Raw genomic sequence first — 17,430 nt, forward strand, 5'->3', positions numbered from 1 at the left:
CCCCCACAACCTGCCACGCGAGAATGAACTCTCTCATGCTCCGCCTCGATATGTTCCTTGCAAGAAACACTCTCATGCTCCGCCTCGGTGTGACTGTTGCCTGAACTCTCAAGCTTAGGGCTCTTGCGCTCGGTCGCCTCGAGTATAAATACTTCGCGCACATGAACAACTTTTCACTTTCACCATCCATCCTCAACTTACCTGTTCCCGAAAAGTCAAGGTCAACTTCAAACAACTTCAACTTCAACTCCAAAGTTAACTTCAATTCCGAAAACAACATTACAAGATGCGTTTCACCACTGTTATCTTGTCCTGCTTCGCAAGCCAAATGGCTGTGCAGGCCACAAGCTTCGTAACTATCGTCAAGACTGTTGCAGCTGTGTCCAGTGTTGACGTTTCTACTCCAGCACTTGACCACACGCCCTTCCCCCAGCTGGCATCGATCAGCCGACGTGAAGAAGTCAACTTGACCGAGACCACTTCCATGACACGCATTTACCTCACATCGCCATACACTACTTACGTTGAAATCCCTTTGACACCACTCTCAGCTGGGAAGTCAATATCTGATGCCTCTGGTCACGTTGAGCCTACCGAGAGTACCAAGGTCAAGTCCACCAAAGTCAAGTCCACCAAAGTCAAGTCCACCAAGATCAAGTCCACAACCTCAACCGCCTCCATGACACGCATTCACCTTACATACCCATACACTACTGTTGTGGACATTCCCTTGACAGCACTACCATCTGGTTACGTTGAGCCTACCCACAAGTCAATCAAGTCGACAAACTCAACTGTTTCCATGACACGCTACCACTTCACATCACCATACACTACTGATGTTGACATCCCTGTGACAGCAGTACGAACTGAGAAGTCCGTCAAACCTGTCGGATTCACCACATCCACGACATCCACAACATCTACATCTACGAGCTCTACCAGCTCTAGCACAACTTCAACTCCACCCAGTGCTTGCGATATCTATCCTTATCCTGCAGAATATTGCGACGACTCGAGTTCAACTACCTCGAGTGCAACTGCCTCGAGTGCAACCGCCTCTAGTTCTACCAAGACACGTTGGTGAAGATGATCTTGATCATGACTGAGGCTGACGATTTGAGCGTATGGAAATTTAGACCATGCTTTCTGCTCCAATACAAAACCTGCTAGAGTGTTGTGCACTATCACACCCTGAAACAGGGGTAGAAAGGACAACACGAGTTTGATGGCAGAGAAAACGGGAATTAACAGTCATAACTTGTCATCTTTAAAGATGCTTGTGTTTCACGGTCTTCTTCGTAACTCTTTTCCCACTGGATGTTCGTCCTATTTTCCCAGTGGGTTTTTAATGAGGCAGGAAGAACCCTTCGGTCGAAGGTTTACGAATCTGGGGCATTTCGCGAAGGATAGAATAGGGTAGTAAGAGGGACTCAAGGAGAAAGTCCGAGCTTCGTCAAGAACAACAGAATTTAAGGAAGATTCCGGCAACGATTTGATTATGCTTTCCCATGTGTGTTTGTCTATGTATATGTTTATTGACCATCAACCTTTGGCTTTGCGAGCTTGTCAACCGAATCCTTGTTCTCGTTCCAATCCGGACGAGGGACCTCAAAGCCCTCTGTGATACGTGAGTAAGTGATACCACCAAGTCTGGCAATGGGCTTGAGTACGGCAGGATCAATCAAGTTCTGGTCGTCGTTGATTGCGTCCTCGCGAGCCCAGAATCTGACACCCTCGACAATAGCAAGCACACCAGTCTTCTTGCCAGGAGTGGCTCTGCTCTCAAATTCTTGCGTGTTCATCAACTTGCACTCTGCAGCGAAGATGGCCTCTTTGACACGACTGGCCTTGACTTGAGTGCAAGGTGCGGGGGTCAAGCCACTCAATGCCCATTCAGAGACACCATAGGGAGCATTGATAGAAGTGCTGTTGGCGGCCTCGATGAAGTGCTCAGAGATGATGTTGAGAACACACTCGCCAGTCTCTGTCAAGTTCTTCAACGAGTCCTTTGCTTGACTCATGCCACCCGCATATCCAATGACGAAAACAGGCGGGTCGTGGTTGACCAGTTGTGTGTATGAGAAAGGCGCCAAATTGGTACTGCTTCCATCTTTGCTTCTTGTCGACACGAAACCCACAGGTCTTGGGATGATGGCCGAGATCAAGAGCTTGTAGTTGAATACGGCGGGACGACCCTCGGCGTAAGGATCAATTTCGACGTGTTCCTTCATTAGACATTCACCGCCGTCGTTTGCGCCGTCGCCGAGCTTCCAGTCTGGGTTGCGAATCTTGGTATAGTGCCATTTGTTCTCTTCTGGCCAGTCTGGACGCGAGGCTTCGACTTTCTTGAAGTCGGGGTGGGGGTTGCGTTTGACTTCCTTCTCGGCATCGTATTTGGTGTGCTCCATCTCTTGCGCCGTGGGGTTGTTTTGGTGCTGCTCCTTGTCTGAACTCATCTTGGCGGTATGTGTGAATGACTTGAAGGACAAGAGGGCTCCACCGGTGGTTGTGAGTAGAACAATTGAGCTTCCAGACTGCAGGTAATTGTATTGATTAGAAATGTCAACTAAGTTCCGTCATCGTTGTCCAACGCGGCTGGGGAAGCGGCAGTGGGGACCTCGAGCATGGAATTGTTCCGCGTTTGCTTCGACCACACCTCTTCCACCTCGCACTCCCACTCCGTGCACAACAGCGACCATTGTTGGTCAAGAATAATTCCAGCTATATCTACGATCAGATGAGTGACCGAGCTTGCCCGACGATGGGGCTTACTTCTTTCGTTCCCAAGCCAAGCTTCTCGGGCAAAAGTGTTCGTTTGCGAATATGATTGCAGCATGAGCGAATTGTGACGCGCGACCTTTCAAGAGCTTTTTGGCTTTGTGTAACCACGAGAACGAGAGATAGGTAGGTAGGAGCGAACGTGACTTCCTTATCATTGAAACATCACACGACACCGTAGCACCTCATCGTACCCAGGTTCATCGCAAAGGACAATCTCCAAACTTCTCCATCAACCATCACCATGCCACCGTACGTGCGCTTCTCGCGATTCCTTCGTCCACTTGCCAGAGCTTCACAACTTCATCAACATGTGTTTCGTCAAAGAGAAACTTACCGTCGTGTCAGTACTTTACCGTGCTTCACTCTCGAAAACAAAGTCTGCGTCGTGACCGGGTAAATCATCTCCATCCAAGTAGTAGGTATAACAACGATCGATTGACACCAACTTCAGCGCGTCACAAGGTCTCGGCCAACAAATCTTAGCAGCCTTCTGCCTATCTGGCGGCCATGGCGCAGTCGTCGACCTTTCCCTCGACAGCGCAGCCAAGTCAATCCAAACAATCAATGCCGAAGTAAAAGAAAAAGGCCTCCCAGAAGCAAATCTGCGCCCCTATGAATGCAACACCGCCGACGAAGCTGCCGTCAAGAAAACCTGGGCTCAGATCGAAAAGGACTTCGGCAAAATTCATGTTATGTGCCTGAATGCTGGAATTACTGGTGGTGTTGCAGCTGAAGATTATGACTTTAACGATTGGAAGAGTATGCTGGATGTCAATGTTAATGGCACGTTTTTGTTTGCTAGAGAGGCTGGTCATCATATGATCAAGAATGGCATTAAGGGATCGATCATTATGGTCTCGAGTATGTCGGGTGTTATTGTCAATCGCCCTCAGAAGCAATCTGCCTATAACACTGTGAGTCCTTGATCTCCATTCTTGGCTGACATCTCTAACCTTCTTTATCAGTCAAAAGCAGCAGTGGTACAGATGATGAAGTCTTTCGCCAGCGAATGGGGCGAGCACGGCATCCGCGTCAATGCAATCTCACCAGGTTACATCCAGACCGCTGCCAACGAAGGCGAGGAGATGGAGAAACTCAGCAAAGGATGGATCAAAGACATTCCTCTGTACAGAATTGCCAAGCCGGAAGAGTTCAGAGGCACTGCTGTGTATATTGCTAGTGATGCCAGCAGCTATTTGACAGGTAGTCAGATTGTTGTAGATGGTGGATACACTGTTTGGTAGAGGGATTGCCTCGATGCATGGAGTGCTAGAAGATGCAACGGGCATCTGAATCGGCAGTCTCTAAGTTGTAAGCTATAGATCATGGTCATGTACCAAAAGTATCGATGTCGGGCTCGCATCTCCTCGTTGCTCCTTTCTCCCAGGGGTGCTATAAAAACACACAATGATGTTTGCCATTCCAGAGTCTCCCATAGAGAGTAGGAAAATTCTTGTACTCTCATTCGAGATAGTCCTAAGTCTGAAGATATCTGTGTATTTTTACAGTTCATGCATTGTCTGCGTATAGCAAAAGAGATGGTACCCAATATGGAAAGTGCACGGACTCTCCCTTTCAACCTCCTCTTCCAACGTCAGCTCCTGCTTTCTTGATCTCTTGACTTTTCCTCGGCAGCAGCCAACATGAATATCTTCACAAAGGTATCATAGCTGTATAGTTTCTTTGTCTGCTATCCTCGATATCATTCAGATCCTGGTATCCGGACCCAAGGCTCGATGTCGACCAACAGATTTCTCAGAGACCTTCAATGTTGGCGATATGACCCACCCGGATCCTTTTTCTCCCAGGAAGATGGCCAATCGAAGCCTGAATATTGATAGACTTCTGGACTGTGTCTATGTGTCGGTCATGAATAGTCTCAGGACTTGGACATCTTTAGCACGGCTTATGAGCACGGCACCTTGTCCAGGGGGAACACTCTCCTGGAAACAGCTCAGTGGAAGCAACGGCTGTATGGCAGCTGAACCTCAAGCTATTCGGTGACAAAGTAGGCTTCATATTGGAGACAAGATATGCCTTACATAACGCACCAATCAGAGGTCGCCGCTTCGATAGCTACACCTTGGTGTAGCGGTCAAGTGCACGAACGATTGATTGGAGCAATTTTTTTTGTCGTCTGAAGGTCCTCAGTTCGATCCAGGCTCTGTCGACCGTTACTCTTTTCGATCCCGTTTTCTTCCGCTGATGATTAGCATATGTTCTGAGCAGCGTCTAGCAATCATCAGAAGGCTGGACCAAAATCACACCAAGATCTTGGGACTCTGTATGGGAAAGTAAGCCCTATGTTCAAGCCAGATTGCCCCTTTCTCAACGGACTAGTCATGTCTCGCCGCTTCGGTAGCCACGCTTTGGTGTGGTGGTCAAGTGCACGAGTAATTGGCGGTCCTATCTTTTTTCTTCCTCACAAGGTCTCGAGTTCGATCCTCTTGACTCTCATGTTTCAATTTTTGTCCACTGCAGTGCAGGGCTAACAAGAAGAAGACTTCACCGATGGTATGCTAATGCCATGGATCTGACGTAAAATACACTAGGAGTATTGTAGAATATCTGTATCTTCGAGTATGCTGCACGTGGTATCTCAAAAACTATCAGTGGGTTCGTTTACACATCAATTGCTAACTAGGGTTGCATACACTGAACCATGATATGGTATCCGTAGGTGTCATTGGTCTTCCATACATGTTGGCTGACACAATCAGATGCCCTCACAATGCAGAAAGTATTGCTATTGCTTCAAGTAATTTCCATATCGAGAGTACAGCTTTGCAACTCTCAATCAACAGCTCGAGGTTTCTGCGAGAACTGGTTTCTACAGTCAGTCAATGAGCGAGATCGCCAACGGAAAATCTATCTGGTCAATCTCCCTATCGACGGAAGTGACATTTCAGCATAGACGACTCGATCAATTTTCCGCCTTCTTGTCTCTCACTCGCCGATTCACACCACCACGCTTGATTTAACCTTCCTGCGACAGATCCTTCTCCCTTCTGCAACAACAACAACTCCGCCCGCGCAAGCAGTGGTCAGAGATCTTCTGATCCAGGCCGCCACCACTAACACCACCACCAACAACAACAACAACAACCAGGTCGCTATCATCAAGATGTCTGGTGCTCGCCCTCCTCGTCGCCCTACTATGCATGCCGACCTTCCCCTGAAGTGGCTCAAGTGCGACAACCACTCCAAAGTCACTCAGTGGTACATGAGCTTGGCTAACCGTCGTCGTTACTCCCTGTTCTACTCCTCCTTTGTCAACACTGCCGCCAAAGCCTGGCAGAAGTCAACCGACCCCAAGGCCAAGCAGCTCAACCCCATGGAGGCCAGCATCGTTGACTGCCTGTTGATGGACCCCATTCCTGCTGAAGATCTCATCGAAGTGCTCAAGAACTACAACAAGCTCATCGGAGGATTGAAGGGTGACTTGAAGTCGACCGGTCTCATCAAGTGGGACGAGGAGCACCCCAGTAAGTTAACGGTTGACCCTGAACCCCTATTCTGTGCCTATACTGACCCTGTTGCCTCACAGAGGATGCTGAAATCGAGAAGGGAGTCGATGACCTGTACACTCTCATTGCCGCAACCAGACACTTGTGCTCTCGCGCCGACGCCAACGAAGCTGCTGAAGACGACGAAGATGAAGACATGGAGGACGTCGGCATGGAGGATGAAGAGCAGACCATGCTGTCGCTCAACGACATGGGTACTGAGCTCTCTGCTGCCGACAACGCCCCTGCCGCTGTCAAGGACAAGGGAAAGGGCAAGGAGCCTGTCAAGTTCGGTGACCTCCCCTACGTTGGAAGCAAGAAGGATGATGACGATGACGAGGAGTGGAAGGACTTCTTCCTCACCAAGAAGTAAATCCTGAACACTTACTGAAGTTGGTTGGTCATCGACGACAGGGACAAGAACAAGAACATGGAGCTGTATTATGACGATGATGAGGAAACAGAGTGCGCCAGGCACTGCAAGTCGCCACGAGGGCTCGCTTCTTCTGCTTTGCTTCTCTACCATGGCTGGTTGAGATGGTAGTCGCTCTCTTTTTCTCTTTTGCGGTAGCACTATACCCCTGATTTCTGCTTTTCAGCACTATACCAATTGCTTTGCTTTCCCAATACCTTTGTCTCCTTGATAACCTTTCTGCTCTGATCACGATTACACTCAAACCTTCGTTGTACTCGCCATCACCCTGCAACGAAATCGAGAGTGTTATAATAGTTGCAGATCCCCTCTCTCTCTCAAAGGGGCCAACCAAAGTCGCCGCTTTCGATAGCTACACCTTGGTGTAGTGGTCAAGCGCCCGACCACCAATCGGTCCCTTTTTTGTTTTCTCAAGGCTTGTGTTCGACTCAGGGGCTAATTGACTATTCTTTTGCGCCCCGTTCGTTTGTCTCAAGGTCATACATATATCCCTGAAGCAGCCATGTCATCTCATGAGGTATCATCAGTGGAAGCTCTGCAAGTGAAGTAAGAACAGACCTGGGTCATGCCATAGGTACCCGTCTTCATTCTTCCCTTCCATTGAAACACATCATGACACACTCTGTCTGCAGCATTGTCCGGATGTATGAGGTTGCTGCTGGCGTTACGCAAGCCGCAGCTGACGTGGCTGCTGTAAGCTACCTCCCTGTCCAGAAGCAGTCATGTGTGATGTTGAACCATATCTCGGCTTTAGGCAGTGGCACTTAGCGGTTGGAGTGGAAGCGTGGATGGCTGCTGCGTTCTCAACCTTGCATAACGCTTCCAACCGACCCCAAAGAGAGCCGAAGAGGAGTCCACATGCGCCACATGGGCACTGTCTAGCAGTATGCTGCTCTTCGTGTTTCAGAAGTTCTTTGGTATGATCGATCTCCTGACCATATCTGGGGGCATCACAGAGCTTTCTGAGAGCTTCTAGTCTCCTGTTATTCTTGCACTTAGTCCGTGAGTACCTGTTACCTGTATATCTACACAAATGCACGATGTTTTGTAGATGTGGAGTATAACCCATGATGAGATGTTATTATTGAGGCTCTTCTTGAGTCAGCCTCTGGTCTGGAAGAGATTGTGCATCTTCATAGCCTACATAGGTGCTCGCTATTGCTATGAGGGGAACAAGTCCCTGTGGATATGTTTAGAAACCACAACTTTTTGTAGAAGAAGTCCAAGCAGATATCATTGTAGGTTGTCGAAGAGCGTTAGGCAAGGAGCGGGCTGCACTGGCAACCTGAAGCATTTCCATCAAGGGTTCCACATATGACATTGGCTATACGCAGTGTATATTGTAGGAAAGTAGCCGCCCCCTCAGCAAACCAACCATTGTCGCCGTTTTCGATAGCTACACTTTAGTGTAGTGGTCAAGCGCACGCCAACTGGTTGATTGCATTTTCCGTTTTTGGCCGGAGGTTCTGGGTTCGATTCAGGGGCTTATGATACTTGTTTACATCTTCTGCACATCGATTGTGGCTTCATCTGCTGTACTCCGGAATGGATTATGCTGGAGCGGCGAAGTAAACTTCTTTTTGGAAGCCTTGTTGGCGTATACCATGAGCTATACGATATCAATGCCTTCAATGTGAGATTCTTCTTGGAACAAACATCCTAACAAGCATTAGTGAGAGCCTTGTCGGAATCTCGAGTTGTGAAGGACTCATACAACACTCTCGAAAAAAAAGATCACGGTTGACAGACGCAGGGATTTGTTTTCACTCTCAATAGCTAAGTTTCACTCTTTGGCTCCGTCCTTGGATAGTTTGTTTCCGCTCGACTGCCACCCACTTGACCTTCTTCCATTCAAACCACAACAACAGCAGCAGCAGCAGCAGCAGCAGCAGCAGCAGCAGCAGCAGCAGCAGCAGCAGCAGCAGCAGCAGCATGTCTTCTACTACGCTACAGTACAACTGGTTGTGGTGTGATGACAACCAGAAAGTCACCGAGTGGTTCTTGAGCGAGCCCGACATTCACGAATATGCACTCTTCTACTCTTCATTCATCAACCACGCCAACCGCACCTGGAGCATCTTCGCCGACAAGGCTCCCAGAGTCAAGAAACTGCAACGCCTCGAGCTCTTTATCATCGAGTGTCTCTGCAAGAATCCAATTCCCGCCGATATGCTCATCGAAGCATTCAAGAAATACAACAAGTACATTGGTGGAACCAGAGGAAATTTGAAGGGTAAAGGACTGATCAAATTCGGAGATGACACACCCGGTATGTTTTTTTGTCAGCTCTGATTCTTGGACGATGCTTACAGTTCTGGTATACAGAGATGCGCGCTATAAAGGATGGAAAGAAAGAGCTTCACCACCAGATCGCAACGTACCACAAGAAGCACGGCGACACTCGATTCGAAGATACGGAGAACGAAAACACGGAGGATGGAGAAATGAAGGATGTCGAGGCGCAACCTACTGAGATCGTTGATGAGAACGGTGAGAGACCAATCACATTCGAACTTGCTATCGTTGGAGGCAAGAAGAACGACGAGGATCAGGACATGGCTTAAGCAATGGTGGTGCGCACACTATTCGCTTCTCCGTTAGAAACATACCAGGTTATCCAGAATACAATCGTGGTCAGACATGGTTAAAGTGGACCAAAATGAAGATGTTGCATGACAGCAAGAGGAATGCTTGAACGAGAAAGGAAGTTGCGGGGAAAAGAGGTGGATGCGGGAAAGGGCGCGGAGGACGGGAGATGCCGCGGACCATGATGACCAGAAAAAGTGCAGTTGATTGAGCCGCCACGCCAAGCAGACATTCGTTTGGTAGGCCACTCTTGACACGATGAGGGTATACGGTGTTGCCAGAGCGCAGAGCAGCGCATTGCGATCGCTCGAGGTTGCTTCACGCAACGCTTGCCGCAGAAACTTTTCTGTTTCGCGCTGGGCCTCACCCGCTCTGTTGCGCTCCCAGACTGCTGCCAACACCGAGAGAACACCTGCATGGCAGCCCAGGAGACTGCAGAGCGGTACTGCCGCTGCTGTGTATGTATCATACAAGTGTCCTGCGAACCAGTGCTAACACCAATGGAGCCTCGAACATGCCATGCAGGACCCCAGCTCGCTCTCGCAGACCGACATTGTCAACAACCTGAACCCCAAGGAGGCCGCCCGTCTGGACAAGCTGAGAAACATTGGTATCGCTGCCCACATTGACAGTGGAAAGACGACCGCCACCGAGCGTGTCCTGTACTACACTGGTCGTATTAAGTCCATCCACGAAGTCCGTGGTAAGGACTCTGTTGGTGCAAAGATGGACAGTATGGACCTGGAGCGTGAAAAGGGTATCACCATCCAGTCGGCTGCCACCTTCTGTGACTGGATGAAGGTCGATCGCGAGAACGGCACCGAGGAGAAATACCACATCAACTTGATTGATACCCCTGGCCATATTGATTTCACCATTGAGGTCGAGCGTGCCCTGCGCGTTCTTGACGGTGCTGTCATGATTCTGTGTGCCGTCAGTGGTGTCCAATCCCAGACTCAGACTGTCGATCGTCAAATGCGTCGCTACAACGTCCCTCGTATCTCTTTCATCAACAAGATGGACCGCATGGGCGCCAACCCCTTCCGCGTCTGCGACATGATCAACAAGAAGCTTCGTATTCCCGCCGCCATGATCCAGGTCCCCATTGGTGCTGAGGACGACTTCAAGGGTGTTGTCGATATTATTCGCATGAAGGCCATCTACAACCAGGGCGACAAGGGAGAGGTCATCGTCGAGTCGGATGAGATCCCCACCGAGGTGAAGCAGGTCGCCGAGGAGAGACGCGCAATGCTCATCGAGACTCTTGCCGATGTCGACGATGAGATTGCTGAAATGTTCCTTGACGAGCAGGAGCCCTCTGTTGCTCAGATCAAGGCTGCCATCAGACGTGCCACCATCTCTCTCAAGTTCTCTCCCGTCATGATGGGCTCCGCTCTTGCCGACAAGTCTGTTCAGCCCATGCTTGATGCTGTCTGCGACTACCTTCCTAACCCCTCTGAGGTCGAGAACATTGCCCTCGACAAGAAGCGCAAGGAAGCTCCCGTTAAGATGGTCTCTTATCAAGAGCTGCCCTTCGTCGGTCTCGCCTTCAAGCTTGAAGAGAGCAACTTCGGCCAACTTACCTACATCCGTGTCTACCAAGGAACTATCAGAAAGGGCCAGGTCGTCTACAACGCCCGTACTGACAAGAAGGTCAAGATTCCCAGAATTGTGCGTATGCACTCCAACGAGATGGAGGAAGTCAACGAGATTCACGCTGGTGAAATCTGTGCTGTGTTCGGTGTCGACTGCGCTTCTGGTGATACCTTCACTGACGGCACTCTCGGCTACACCATGACTTCTATGTTCGTTCCCGATGCCGTCATTTCGCTCTCTATCAAGCCCAAGCAGACCAAGGATACTCCCAACTTCAGCAAGGCCATGTCGCGTTTCCAGCGTGAGGACCCTACTTTCCGTGTCCACGTTGATACCGAGTCACAGGAGACCATCATCTCCGGTATGGGTGAATTGCATCTCGACATTTACGTCGAGCGCATGCGCCGTGAGTACAACGTCGACTGCATCGTTGGTCAACCTCAAGTTGCCTACCGTGAGACTATCCAGTCAAAGGTTCCCTTCGACCATATTCTCAAGAAGCAGACTGGTGGTGCTGGTGATTACGCTCGTGTCGTTGGATGGATGGAACCCACTGGCCAAATTTCCGACAACCACTTCGAGCAGCAAATCACTGGTGGAACCATCAGTGAAAAGTACTTGCTTGCTTGCGAAAAGGGATTCTACGCCTCTTGCGAGAAGGGTCCTCTGCTCGGCCACCGCGTATTGGGTGCTAGCATGGTCATCAACGATGGTGCAACCCACATGACCGATTCCTCCGAAATGTCTTTCCGCAACGCTACCCAACAAGCCTTCCGCAAAGCCTTCCTTGCCGCCCAACCCCAAGTCCTTGAGCCTCTCATGAAGACTACCATCACCGCACCCAACGAGTTCCAAGGTAACATTGTTGGTCTGCTCAACAAGCGCAATGCAGTCATCTCTGATACCGAAATCGGCCCTGAAGACTTTACCCTCTATGCTGATTGCAGTCTGAACTCCATGTTTGGCTTCTCGACTCAGTTGAGAGCTGCTACACAGGGTAAGGGTGAATTCTCGATGGAGTTTAGCCATTACTCGCCTGCGCCCATGCAGTTGCAGAAGGAGCTTATTGCCAAGCATGAAAAGGCTCAGGCTGAGAGAAACAAGAAATAGAGAGCAAAATAATGAGACGGGAAAAGGCGAAATCTTTGTACGATAAGTGTTGTTTGATGGCTGGGCCAAACAAAAAGTCTTTAAATTTTTGTGTATCCCCGTTCTTCAGATCGTGGCATTTGGGTTGGCGTAGGAGTGGAAAAGGGGCATGTTTGGTTTGTATATATATTTGGTACTTATACGTGGGAGTTGTGTCTCGATAGACAGAGGAATAGAAACACTCTCGGCTTTTGTATAATATACCTCGTACCAATGCGTCCCAAGGGTCTTTGAACATTAGTGGTTCTCCAAGTGGAATTTGAGCAGAGGGCATCATGAGTGGAAGCGTCACGGGTCCTAGGTCTTGGGGTGAAGGACGAATTCATCGAAGCTGTTGCTTGAAGTCGTTAACAGGGAACCAAGTCGCCATCAGCGATAAAAAGCAGATGTTCGAACAACGCAACGTCAAAGCAGAGACACTCAAAATGCTGAGCAAAGAATGTACTTGATTGACGCCCTCATTGCATTTATTATGATTGTGAGCATACAAGGCCAGGGTGTTACGCGCGGCTCACGGACTTGGGGGTCATTTTTGAGACTTTGTTCTGTTTCTCATCTAAACGCTTTTGGGTATCTTGTAAAAGAGTAAGGCAATGCTCTGTTTTGTCATCGTCCGATCGCCTCTTTTATCGAACTGTTTCCCTAGTCCAGACCAGCGAAGGAGCCCATTCTATTTGCGCCTCCAGACTTGTCCTTGCCCTTTGCACGCTTTCTCTTCTTTCTGCGTTTACGACCAGTCTCCTCATCACTGCTGTCATCGCTATCCATGTCACTGTCATCATCACTGCCTGCATCGCTGTCCTCGACCTCTCTCTTGAGATCTCCGTCCACGTAGGCATGCTGGTCCTCTTCAACCATCTCATGCCAGACCTTGATGGTACTGCCACCAGCTGTGATCAGTCTGCCTGCAACGTCGAAGTCCAAGCTCACGACACCTTCCACCTCGTCGTGTGTGATCTCTGAGATGACCTTGTTGGGGCCGAGCTTGACGAAGCGGACCTTTCCATCGCCCATACCAACTGCGAGGACCTTGCCGCCAGGACCGACATCTTGAGGCAGTAGGCGTATAACATCCAAGCTCTCACCACCGCCAGGACTACGGTCAACGGTGATGCGCTCGTCTTGATCGTCCCAGACTCCACGCTCCCAGAGAGTAATCACACCATCTCCACCACCAACAACAAGTTTTTCTCCCTTTGATGAACTGCTCTTACGGGCGGGCAGGCCAGAAACGAAGCAGGATGAAAGTAGGATCTCTTCTTGGTCTTCACTGCGGACCAGAACGCCGCGACGCAAGTCAGTCACACTGAGGGTAGTGCCACCAGTTGTGACCCATTGTTTACTGTAGCCAGAGGTGCTGGTCTCGGACGCGGGAAGGGGTGTCAAGGAGGAGATGTAGTCTTCGTGGGGATGATGTGTTTGCGAAGGACGAGTGGAGGAGAAGGTAGAGAAGTTGGCTTCGCGAGTATCGTAGAGGTGGAGAGCAGAGCTGTCAGTTGCGAGGAGGAAGGTCTGGGGACTGAGAACGTGCAGGATTGAAGGCTCGTCGACGTCGTCGGTCGCGCTGAGGATCTTGTCAGTCGACGAAGGCTTGATTGTGATGCATTGAGTACTCACGGATCAAGAGGGACAGCGATCTTGGTAACAACCTTACCAGTCACACTGTCGGCGCCCTTGACGATGCCATCGGTACCAGCGCTGAAGAGAGTGGATCCGTCCAAACTGTAGCCGAGACTTCTGCAGCTGCCCTTGTGTCTGCGTGTACGCCATGCAGCCTCAATCTGGCCGCGTCCAGTTGCTGCAGCCTCAGCTTGAGCCTCATCCTCATCGTCGCCCTCGACTGCCGGCAGTCTCAGTGTTGCAACATGTCCGGAGCTAAGTCCCACAGCCACCAAAGGTGCGGTAGGGTGAAGTGCCTGGGAGAACAGCTCCGACGACAGCGGGAGCGTGCATATTGTGTCGAACATGGCGATCGGTCGTTCTTGCCAATGCTGGCAAGGTCAATTCGTTGTCGCGAACGCGCTTTTTGGGAAACTGCTATTTTTTCTCATCTCCTTCTGGTTAGTGTCGGATTTAGGATGGACTTACCCCAGGCTATGACATCGTCTCGGTCGTTCCTTCCCCTCAGCTCGACATCGGGGCACCTCTGGAAAGGCAGACCCTTCCTTGTCGAGATCCACTCTTGTGGTGAACTAGCTTCCTTTTAGACCCTCCGGTATGATGTCGACATATTCCTAGTCCTGCTCTTGTAACATCAGTCTTCCCTAGGTATCGTCTTTCTTTTTTCTCAACCATCAATGTCATTTCCCTAGATCCCATCTGTTTTCTCCTTGTTCCTAGAGTATACCCCTAGATCATTACTAGAACAACGCTCACTCATGAAGAAGAAACAGAACCAGATCACCTTTGGTTTCTGCGACGTCAACACTGGACAACGAGTCTATCCAGCCCTGACCGACTTGCCCGACAAGCTTCCTCCTGCTCAACAACTTTACGCCTCCGCCGACGACGAAATGTATGCCGCTATTACTTGCTCACCGCCAATTGGGCAGCCCACAACTGTCGCCAGAGACCAGAATGCTGTAAAGTTCTCTTCAATCAATATACAATCCTCTTATACTGAGTCTTCTCTAGGTCGCCTTCTCTGTCTTGTTAGAAGCATCTGCTTCGTCATTAGGTACATCTCTCCAATACTTTGTCTCTGAAGACGGGTACTGACTTAAACATTCCAGTGAATGATCAGCAAGCTAAAGTCTCTATCTGGCACAACCACAAAGGTCAGCATGATTGGTCAGAACTTCCGCTCAAACCATCTGTTGATCACGATGATGTTGTGAGTCGTTGAACAGAATGCTTGTGCGATATAAGCTTACGTTCCAGTTACTCGTTAATGCTAAAGCACAGATTGCTCGTAGATGGTATAGTGGTGAGCTCCCTGGCAGACCCGACGATGTTCGACCGGTATCTTTCACCGTGAAATTTCAGATCGGTGATGATTCAGGGTGGAAGTGGATCAAAGATCAAAGTGGATTAGATGATGGTCAACTTCATTATCAACAGTCACATGAAGAGCTAGGGTTTCCTGAGTACTTCCACGGCACAAGCTCCGATCTCAACATTCGTAAGATGACTGCCGACACTCCCGACACCAAGTTATACTCTATCACAGCCTCAACTAAGCCTGCCAAAGGCAAGGATTCTGGTTACAGCAAATACGTACTGGGCACACCAAAGGATTTTACTCGGTGGTTCTCGTTAGTGCGACTCTGGAGTCCCTGGCTTGCTCCACGTCAGGGCAAGGACAAGTTCCATCTGGACAAGGACGCCATTCTTGCGTCTTTCCTGCGACATGATGGAGCTCATGTCGTTTGTCTTGCGATTAGCGGTGTTGAGGATGTTCTTACTGTGTTCCAACATGACGACAGTGGTAATGTCATTATACAAGGTCGCAACGATCGCGAGAAAGAAGGAACGAGCCATGTACTTGTTGCTGTGGCCGATTCTTTCGAAGTAGCGAATGCTGCAGTCATGTATCATGCTAGAAAAATTGTCGGAGGTTACGAGTCAGCGACTGGTCAGATGGAAGCCGAGACCAAAACATTGATGGATAAGAATGTCAAGGCCGAATGGCTCGAGGAGTGGTATGATGGTTTCACCTACTGCACTTGGAACGGTCTGGGCCAAAAGCTCACCGTTGACAAAATCAATGAGGCCCTGGAGTCACTCAAGAAAGAGAACATCATAATCGAGAATCTCATCATCGACGACAACTGGCAGTCTTTGACAGAAGGTCGGACACAGATGGATCGTGCCTGGACCGACTTCGAGGCGAACAAGGAAGGCTTTCCACAGGGCCTCAAGCAAGCTGTTACAGACATCCGCAAGAACCACCCCAACATCAATCACATTGCAGTATGGCACGCGATTCTCGGTTACTGGGGCGGTGTAGCTAAGAACGGCAACATTGCAAAGAATTATAAGACAACGACCATCCAGAAAGAGCCAGGAGTGGCAGAAGGCGAAATGTCAGTTGTAGATGCTTCCGATGCACAACGCATGTACAACGACTTCTACTCTTTCCTGAGCGACTGCGGCATTACCGGAGTCAAGACAGACGCTCAATTCTTTTTGGATATGATTGTCGATGCACCCGATCGAAGAAGCTTGATAACCGAGTATCAAGATGCTTGGACAATTGCTCATCTTCGCCACTTTGGCTCACGAGCCATCTCTTGCATGTCTCAAGCACCGCAAATGCTCTTCCACTCGCAGTTACCAACTAACAAGCCTCGACTTCTTGTTCGTAACTCTGACGATTTCTTCCCAGAAGTACCTGCTTCTCATCCCTGGCATATCTTCTGCAATGCCCACAATTCTTTGCTCACACAGCATCTAAACGTGTTGCCTGACTGGGACATGTTCCAGACGTCACACGAATGGGCTTCCTTCCATGGCGCGGCTCGCTGTGTTTCTGGTGGACCAATTTACTTCACGGATTATCCTGGCAAGCATGACATCAAGTTGATCAATCAGATGACAGCCAGAACCACACGAGGAAAGACCGTCATTTTGCGTCCATACAATATTGGAAAGAGCACAAGTGCTTACATTGGCTACGAAGACAACGCTCTTTTGAAGGTGCATACTTACCACGGATATGCACGTACTGGTACTGCATATCTGGGAATTTTCAACTGTACTCACCGCCCATTATCTGAGCTCATCCCCCTCTCAACCTTCTCGGGTGCTGAAGAAGGCAAATACGTGATTCGTGCCTTCACAACTGGTGCAGTGAGCAAGCCCATGTCCTGTGGCGAAAAGAAAGCTCTGGCTGGCGTCGAGATTGATAATGGCGGCTGGGAAATTCTATCTGCTCATCCTGTCCATGAGCACAAGCTCCGTCGTAGCGGTCCTATTGAAGTGTCTTGCCTCGGCTTGATCGGCAAAATGACAGGCGCAGCTGCCATAATCAGCAGCGACAACTACACCGACAGTCAAGGAAAGCTGAGATACTCCGTCCTCATAAAAGCCCTGGGTGTCCTTGGTTTCTGGATCGGCGATCTCAGCAAGAGTTGGGATGTAGAGGAGAATATGCTGGTCTTGATCTTCGGCAAGCAGATTCCCAAACATTGTGTTAGTGTCAATAGGGATGTTTTGGAAATTGATGTGGATAGGGCTTGGAAGGAGACTGGACAACAGGCTGGGTGGTCGAACGAGATTGAGGTTGAATTGTTTGTGTCTTAGACGAGGTTCCTGTTGTGTTGATCTAGTCATGGCTATATTGAATCATGCTTTGCTCTCCTACGTCTTCAATCGAATATGATGTCTTCAGCAAGGCGACGAACGCGGTGAATATGGAGATGATACTTCTAGAGT

At 49.6% G+C, this 17,430-nt stretch overlaps 8 protein-coding genes across 8 annotated transcripts; 6 read left to right on the forward strand and 2 right to left on the reverse strand.

The window, feature by feature from the left end:
- Positions 1 to 286: 286 nt before the first annotated feature.
- M437DRAFT_69937 (uncharacterized protein) lies at positions 287 to 1,087 on the forward strand (the record flags this gene model as incomplete). The annotated part of the gene is made up of 1 exon (XM_041025377.1): positions 287 to 1,087. One exon carries the CDS (start codon positions 287 to 289, stop codon positions 1,085 to 1,087), a length of 801 nt encoding a protein of 266 aa, XP_040875434.1.
- Positions 1,088 to 1,535: 448 nt separating this feature from the next.
- On the reverse strand, positions 1,536 to 2,411 carry M437DRAFT_59233 (uncharacterized protein; the record flags this gene model as incomplete). The annotated part of the gene is made up of 1 exon (XM_041023543.1): positions 1,536 to 2,411. The coding sequence occupies one exon, from the start codon at positions 2,409 to 2,411 to the stop codon at positions 1,536 to 1,538; it is 876 nt and encodes a 291-aa protein (XP_040875435.1).
- A 614-nt stretch (positions 2,412 to 3,025) lies between these two features.
- Positions 3,026 to 4,028, forward strand: M437DRAFT_88562 (NAD(P)-binding protein; the record flags this gene model as incomplete). Its single annotated transcript, XM_041028858.1, has 3 exons — positions 3,026 to 3,177; positions 3,236 to 3,698; positions 3,750 to 4,028. The coding sequence occupies 3 exons, from the start codon at positions 3,026 to 3,028 to the stop codon at positions 4,026 to 4,028; spliced, it is 894 nt and encodes a 297-aa protein (XP_040875436.1).
- A 1,880-nt stretch (positions 4,029 to 5,908) lies between these two features.
- M437DRAFT_69940 (uncharacterized protein) lies at positions 5,909 to 6,663 on the forward strand (the record flags this gene model as incomplete). Its single annotated transcript, XM_041025378.1, has 2 exons — positions 5,909 to 6,269; positions 6,332 to 6,663. The coding sequence occupies 2 exons, from the start codon at positions 5,909 to 5,911 to the stop codon at positions 6,661 to 6,663; spliced, it is 693 nt and encodes a 230-aa protein (XP_040875437.1).
- Positions 6,664 to 8,655: 1,992 nt separating this feature from the next.
- M437DRAFT_88564 (uncharacterized protein) lies at positions 8,656 to 9,287 on the forward strand (the record flags this gene model as incomplete). Its single annotated transcript, XM_041028859.1, has 2 exons — positions 8,656 to 8,992; positions 9,049 to 9,287. The coding sequence occupies 2 exons, from the start codon at positions 8,656 to 8,658 to the stop codon at positions 9,285 to 9,287; spliced, it is 576 nt and encodes a 191-aa protein (XP_040875438.1).
- Positions 9,288 to 9,567: 280 nt separating this feature from the next.
- On the forward strand, positions 9,568 to 12,015 carry M437DRAFT_59379 (elongation factor G, mitochondrial; the record flags this gene model as incomplete). Its single annotated transcript, XM_041023567.1, has 2 exons — positions 9,568 to 9,767; positions 9,816 to 12,015. The coding sequence occupies 2 exons, from the start codon at positions 9,568 to 9,570 to the stop codon at positions 12,013 to 12,015; spliced, it is 2,400 nt and encodes a 799-aa protein (XP_040875439.1).
- A 681-nt stretch (positions 12,016 to 12,696) lies between these two features.
- On the reverse strand, positions 12,697 to 14,021 carry M437DRAFT_69943 (WD40 domain-containing protein; the record flags this gene model as incomplete). The annotated part of the gene is made up of 2 exons (XM_041025379.1): positions 12,697 to 13,618; positions 13,672 to 14,021. The coding sequence occupies 2 exons, from the start codon at positions 14,019 to 14,021 to the stop codon at positions 12,697 to 12,699; spliced, it is 1,272 nt and encodes a 423-aa protein (XP_040875440.1).
- Positions 14,022 to 14,567: 546 nt separating this feature from the next.
- M437DRAFT_59320 (glycoside hydrolase) lies at positions 14,568 to 17,298 on the forward strand (the record flags this gene model as incomplete). The annotated part of the gene is made up of 3 exons (XM_041023556.1): positions 14,568 to 14,636; positions 14,732 to 14,887; positions 15,040 to 17,298. The coding sequence occupies 3 exons, from the start codon at positions 14,568 to 14,570 to the stop codon at positions 17,296 to 17,298; spliced, it is 2,484 nt and encodes an 827-aa protein (XP_040875441.1).
- Positions 17,299 to 17,430: the final 132 nt, after the last annotated feature.

Source organism: Aureobasidium melanogenum, assembly GCF_000721775.1.
Source record: "Aureobasidium melanogenum CBS 110374 unplaced genomic scaffold scaffold_32, whole genome shotgun sequence".
NCBI lineage: Eukaryota > Fungi > Ascomycota > Dothideomycetes > Dothideales > Saccotheciaceae > Aureobasidium > Aureobasidium melanogenum.